Genomic DNA, 6,991 nt, shown 5'->3' with positions numbered 1-6,991 from the left:
CTCACTCCACCAATTAGAACTACGTTTTAGACTTAGTCCTTGGAGGACATGAAAGTCACTACGTCCTTGGTGAGCCCTCGCCGCCATAGCCCCGAGGGCAAGTATCACCAAGAACTACGTTTTTTGACTTGATCCTTGGCAATCAGCAAGGTACGTAGGCATCTTGTTAAGGCAGATTGAGTCACGAAACACAAGAGCAGTCAAATCGAGTCTCAAAACTCACGTTCCTTAGTAATAAATACAACAATTATATATCTTAGTTTTTAATCCATAACAGGGATATTATTATTAATTATTTAACACATTCAAATATTAAAATAAATATTACTAACACAGAAAATTTGATTTGAAACGAAACATAAATAATGCAATATGAACTAAATTATCAATTTAGTCCGACAAATTAAATCATATAAAATTATATCTTATATTATATAAAAATAAAATATTTATAATTATAAAGGCTTAAAATATTAAAAATAAATATTTTAATATTTAGAACGAAATTTGGACCAATCTACTGAAGTTAAAAAGAGTTCAGTCCAAATTTGGACAAAACCGTTGGAGTTGCTCTCACATAGGAGATGTGCACTGATTTCAATTTTTTATAGATATTTTTAAGTATGTTCTCCAAAATTGAACAATATAGACATACATGAACACAAACAAAACACAAACAATGTAAGAGCATGTCCATATATCTTGTGCAATAGATATAATATAGAATAAAAAGTAAAAAAATTCAATCTAAAGATGTGCTAAATTTTGTGCTAAAATAGCACAATACTATAATTTGTGCTAAATTTAGCACAAAAGATAGTATTGTGCTATCATTGTCAACTCATCAAAAAGTGAAAAAAGAGAAGAAATGGATGCAGTTGAAAATTAAAAATATGGGGTATTTAGAAGATAGTTAAATTTATAATCAAAAGTATTGTATATTGGGAAGTTATCCAAATTTGAAATAAAATAGTACAACCATTGAATATATGGTGTTATTTTAGCACTAAAATATATTTTTTAGTGTTAAATTATAGTAATAACTACACTTATATTTAGCGCACCATTGGCTTTGATACAAGAGAAGTCAATCTTGAAACATATTTGAACTTGCCTTTTTCTTTTTCAATAACAGAAGCCCAATTCCATCTTTTGATGGCTTGGTCCTGAAATCTTTTGTTTTGTGGCTGCAATGCTATTTTGTAAAAGTATCTCTATATACACTTTGCACTCTTTTCTGCTTGTAGTGAGCTAGAGGTGATGTACAGTTTTCTGATGTAACCAAATAAAACATACGTGCTCGTTATATTTAGTATTTCCCGCTCGGTATAATCCGCTAGGACATGTATAATCGGTATATCCCGCTAAGAATTCCATTGTAAGGTTTATGAGATATTGCCAGATTGCTCAGATTGGAATTATTAGTACAAATGTATCTTACTATTAACACTACTCCAGCCCGGGAACACAGAGGTTACGGGTGAGCGCAGTACGGGCGGTGCAGTTTTTTCCTCAAACCGCAAACCAAATTGTATATGTGGTTTAATCAAATTTTCAAACCGCACCCATACCGCGTACCCTTAAAAATCGGATAAATCACACCACGAAAATGTGGTGCGGTTCACTGCGGTTTACCCTTTAAAAGTTCAAATGATTAAATAAAATACAAAACTTAAATTTAATCAAATTTCCGAATAATATAACACAAATTAGCCAATTTCTTCAATAATACAAGTTAGAAATTGCACACAGGAAAGTTTAACTTTTTTAGGAATTCAATTACAAAACAAAAATAACTTAAAAGTGCAAAGCAAAAGACATAAATATGAGCTCCAAAATTTGATCGTGAATTATTATTAAATTTGAAAAAAAAAATTGTAAACAATAATCATGAAATGAGTTCAACGCTGACTATTCTCATCATATAATGAGAATAGTAGGATGTAATGTAATCTTTGTACTGGTGAGAATTGCTTGTGTGGCCAACTGAAGAGCAAACAATAACCTAATTAAGTATTGGGCGATAAATATTTATTGGGATGACCCGATATGAATATAAGTATTATATATATATAATATATTAAATATTACGGTGCGGTGCGGTTTAAACCGATTTCAGAAATTTAAAACCACAACATGCACAGCACCGCGCGGTTTATTAAAAATTCAAACCACAACCACACCACGAAAATTAAAAATCGCGTTTTGCGGTGCGGATTGGTGCGGTGCGGGCGTTTTTGCGGTTTGTGTGATTTTCTGCTCACCCCAGTAGAGATTTTCTGTAAAACCCCAGCCTGAAAAAAAATCTTGAAATTAAATGATCTTTTGTCCTTAATGTAACAATCACTTGAGTGATCTAAATGCAAAAACGTGAAAACTTTTGGCATCTCTACGTAACAGAATTTAGCATCAATTGCACATTATAAGACCTCGATTTCAAAAGCTCCAGCCAAAACCATTACACCACCAACACTTCCTCTGCTTTAAGAGAATTCCTTCTTTTTGGATCTACAATTGATTCATCCCTTTCTTGCAGTTCACTGAAATAGATTCCGAATATCTGGTATCATCTAGGAAAGCCAAGATGGATTATTCTTCCACACAGCAACAATCTTATTTTAAACCTTAAGACTTCAGTACCTAAAACCTAAACTGCCAGCAACCTGAAACCCCACATCAGCTGAAGAAAGGGCTAGTACGCATTTTGAAAAGTTTCTTTTCCACTGCTCTCTTCATTTAGAATCTCCACGCGACACCTCAGTCTATAATTAGCATCATTGTGAGAATTTTTGGCTTCATCTCTTAATGCTTTTGCTGCTTCTGATATTCTTTCTGAGATCTCTCTGTGACATGTTAATTTGTCCTTGCTATCTCCCATTCCTTAAATGTCTTTAGTTATAGTTGAGTAGTAATTCTTGTGATACCCCTAAACATTGGACCTCTGATTTGTCCTTCCACCAGACCTACGTTAATTTTTCCAGAACTTCCATTCAACCCACTCTTGAACTCTGGCAGTCACGATTTCCAAGGACTGTACTTGACCTTTGTCATAAACATAAGAAACCGAATCATTTCCTTAACATTATTAGGTTTGGCCTTGCTACATGATAAGCTACAGAGGACAGCTTTAATACATAACTAGCTACAGAGGACAGCCTTACTACATGATAAGCTACTTCAGCTTCTCCCTAAACCAATCCTCTAGAAGCAACCTCAATAATTGCCAATAAACTACCACAAAAATGAGCATGCATATTCAACATTTCAACCTCTGACATTCTAGAGTACATTCACTTCCACTAGTTACGGTTGCATCTTACTCCTATAAGCTACAACCGAGATCCATAATCTAACTCTAAAAGTCTTCTCGATGGATATGAAAATTGTTCAATGTGCAAATCACATTCAAACACCTGTTAAACAATAACAATTTCAATTAAACTGTGAATTCAAATCTGCAAATAAGTTAACTAAACTGGCATTTGCTTATATACCAACTATAATTCCCATCAAAATTGTGTAATTATTTCAAACGAAAAGGGAAACAAGCAAGAAAACTGTAAAAAAGTTCATAATATTGAGGTCAATTGACTGCTCATATTTCATCTTCCCTTTCACATAAAATATTATTGTTTAAAATAAATAACCACATAAATTTAGAATTCAAAAAAGTTCACTTAGCATTTACCTCAGAAGTTGACCATTCTTTACATAAATAATATATAATGTGTGTATAGTTATAACTGAATACATAGTTTCAAAATATATGCATAGTTTCAAAATCTATCCTACTGACACACCTAAAACGCTAAAACTTAAAAACTGTGTTCTGGTAAAGCCAATTTAGTTCCTTTATCTATTTTTATTTCCTTCCCCTCAACGTAATACTAAGTATATGACCCATATTGAAAGGAGGGGTGTGGAAGTACATACTACAAAATGTTGAAAAGAATGTATAATGCGGTGTGACTTTGAGCCTTAATAAATCAACCGAAGCAGAGTTATGCTGCACGGGATGGTCGAGTAAGAACAATGGGAACGGCATAGGTATTTAAGTTATTGCATAGCAACATAGCCACAGTAGTCAGAAATGAAATTATGAATGCAAACCTTTGTCCAAAAGTCATTTGACTTGTCCAGTAGTTCACTGATTAAACCGTATAGCCCGATTAAGGCTGAGAATCCTTCTTAAGTACCTGATTAGAACACAGAGCAGTCTATAAGTTTGCTGCAACAATGCTACATCCTGCATCTTTTTTCAATCCCTTCTCCTCCACTAAATTTCTCAGTCTATCTACATCTTCCCACCGTTTCTGTTCCGCATACAAATTCGACAAAAACACTAGGTAGCTAGTATTTTCTGGATCCAAACTTATGAGCTGATGAACTGCAACTTCAGCAACTTCGATTGAGTCGCTGTTTTTCCTACAACCAGCTAGAAGTGCTCCCCATATTCTAATATCAGGCTCAATTGGCAATTTATTCACAAATTCAAGAGCTTCTTCTACATATCCTCGACGGCTTAGCATATCTACCATGCATGCATAGTGGGCAAGTTTTGGGGTAACATAAAATTTCTCTTCCATTGCATTAAACCAGTCCCAGCCTTCGTCATCAAGTCCACAGTGACTACATGCAGATAAAACTGATACAAATACAACATCATTCGGCACGATCCCACTATTCAACATGTTTGAAAAATTCTCAAGAGCCTCACTGCCATATCCATTTATTCCATACCCGTTAATCATGGAACTCCAGCATATAAGATCTTTGGCAGGCATTTCATCAAAAATTGCCTTTGCTTGTCTTATACTTCCATATTTGCAATATAAATCAATTAAAGCAGATGTAAGAAAAGTATTTGATGAGTAACCAGCCTTCCTAATGTGTGCATGTATGATTTCACCCATTCCTTTATCAGCCATCATAGTAGAAGCATGTAAAAGACTAACAAATGTAATCTCGTTAGGCTTCTGATTTGCCAATTGCATATCTTTAAATATGATGAAAGCATCAAAAGGGAACTCACTTTGAGCATACGCTGATATCATTGCACTATAAATAATGAAATCCTTCTGCTGGAGCTGAATAAACAAACTTTTAGCATGCCTTAAATTTCCAAATTTAGCATACATATGAAGAAGCCCGGTGACAATGGAAACAAAAGACATATATCCACTTTTCAGTACAAGAGAATGTAGTCCAAATCCAAAATTACGTTCTCGAGCTTGTACAGATGCCGTTAGTGCTTCCTGAACAATATTTTCATCTGGCTTACAACTACAAAATCTCATATTCAAAAATACATTCAGTGCTTTCCTTGGATATTCATTCTCCATATATCCACTAATCATAGTCCTCCAAGAAATAAGATCCTTGTCTTGAATTCCACTAAAAACGTTTGCAGACGCCTCAAATTTCCGACATTTAGCATACATATGTACAAGCGAGTTTTGAATGTTTGTATGAGAATCCAACATTGCTTTCACAGAAAACCCATGTATCTCTTTACCAAACCATAATTCACCAAGCTCCGCACAAGCCGGTAATAAACTAACAATAGTCACATGATTCGGCTTTACACCATTATACTGCATTTCCCTAAAACCATTAAACGCTTCGACATACATCCCACACCTCACACACGCGGAAACCATGACACTCCACAAAACAACATCCTTATTCCATGTTCTATCAAACAGCTTCAACACAATGTCCATATCCCATGCAGAATAAACACTAAGAAGCGCAGTTACAACCGAAACCTCCAACTCAAACCCCAATGTAATAACAAAACTATGCATCATCCTAATCAAATTCTTCGAGTCTAAGGCGCCAGCACCTCTTATCAAGCTTAGCATTGTCACATAATTCACCTTTTGTTCATTCATTAACATTGTTTTAAACAACTCAATGGCTTTTTGGGACTTGTTTCTCCTAACCAAACTCGAAATTTTCGAAGTCCAAGATATAACATCATGTTCATTTTCACCAAAAACACCAATTGGGTTACGGACATTTACACCATTATTCCACATAGTGCTATAGCATAAGCCATAAAGTGGCCTTATTTCTAAAATGTATCTATGAGGACTTCTGTCAAACAGGTGGTGAGCATTGCGAAATATAGAATACATGTTGTTCTGCCCTTGCTCCTCCAAGAACCATTCAGCCGCTAGGAAAGTCAAGTCAGGGAAGAAGGCGCTGTACTATTGGGCAAGTAGCGGTTGTAGCTATTATCTTAATCTGAATGTCTAGGAACTACTACAAAAAAGCTCCAATGAAGATGAATATTTCACATGGAGGAGTGTGGAAGAGTCACAATATTAAGAAACGACCCCAGTTCTTATGTTTTTTTTCCTTTTTTTGATTGGTTTGAAGAACGTCTCGAGATTCAGGCGAACCAAACCGACAAAAGCCTGGAATTTTTTGTTATGATGATATTTTCGCCAAATCTTGTCGGTAAGAAGCTCAAGTAGCCGGAGAAATCAAGAGAAGGTGTTTGCTGCTATATTTCTTTGTTAATTAGATTTGCTGTATTTTTAATATACGAGTAATATAAGTAAATATTTTAGCAAAGCCGCGCTGGGTACTCACGGTCGAATCGCATTTTGTGAATAATCGCGAAACGTGGGTTGATTTGAATTTCAATTTTAAAAACTGCTCATCTGCGATTTGAATGCGGTTTTAAATTCTCAAAAATCACAAAATCGTAACCACAACTGCAACTCGCAACATATATTTATAATAAAATATATTTCCAAAAATGTAGTTGATATCATAAATTAATAAGTATACAAATTTATTAATTAATCTTAAGTTAATGTTAAAATTTCGTTCATAAGATTCACAATCATTACAAGATATATAAACAAAATAAATGAAAAATGTAATCAACATGTAATTTTATTTTTATCCTTTTCTTTTTTCTTTTCTGTTTTTAATATCTTCGCTCCACACTGAGCATTAGTTTGTATTTTATTTTTGA

The 6,991-nt window shown here is 34.3% G+C and overlaps 1 protein-coding gene across 2 annotated transcripts; it reads right to left on the bottom strand.

The window, feature by feature from the left end:
- Window positions 1-2,104: 2,104 nt before the first annotated feature.
- LOC141689039 (pentatricopeptide repeat-containing protein At1g11290, chloroplastic-like) lies at window positions 2,105-6,682 on the bottom strand. Of its 2 annotated transcripts, none has more exons than XR_012562236.1 (2): window positions 4,111-6,682; window positions 2,105-3,413 (listed from the first exon to the last, which is right to left on the bottom strand). XR_012562236.1 is itself a non-coding variant. In XM_074493200.1 (2 exons), exon 1 carries the CDS (start codon window positions 6,138-6,140, stop codon window positions 4,218-4,220), a length of 1,923 nt encoding a protein of 640 aa, XP_074349301.1. In that variant the 5' UTR covers window positions 6,141-6,682; the 3' UTR covers window positions 2,105-3,413; window positions 4,197-4,217. The 2 variants fall into 2 exon arrangements, 1 of the variants encoding a protein (XP_074349301.1); XM_074493200.1 differs by having other exon boundaries at window positions 4,197-6,682.
- Between the last annotated feature and the right edge of the window lie 309 nt (window positions 6,683-6,991).

Source organism: Apium graveolens, chromosome 10 (genome assembly GCF_009905375.1).
Source record: "Apium graveolens cultivar Ventura chromosome 10, ASM990537v1, whole genome shotgun sequence".
In the NCBI taxonomy this organism is placed as follows: domain Eukaryota; kingdom Viridiplantae; phylum Streptophyta; class Magnoliopsida; order Apiales; family Apiaceae; genus Apium; species Apium graveolens.
Note: the sequence above shows the minus strand (reverse complement) of the source record. Positions and strands in the feature narration are given on the sequence as shown.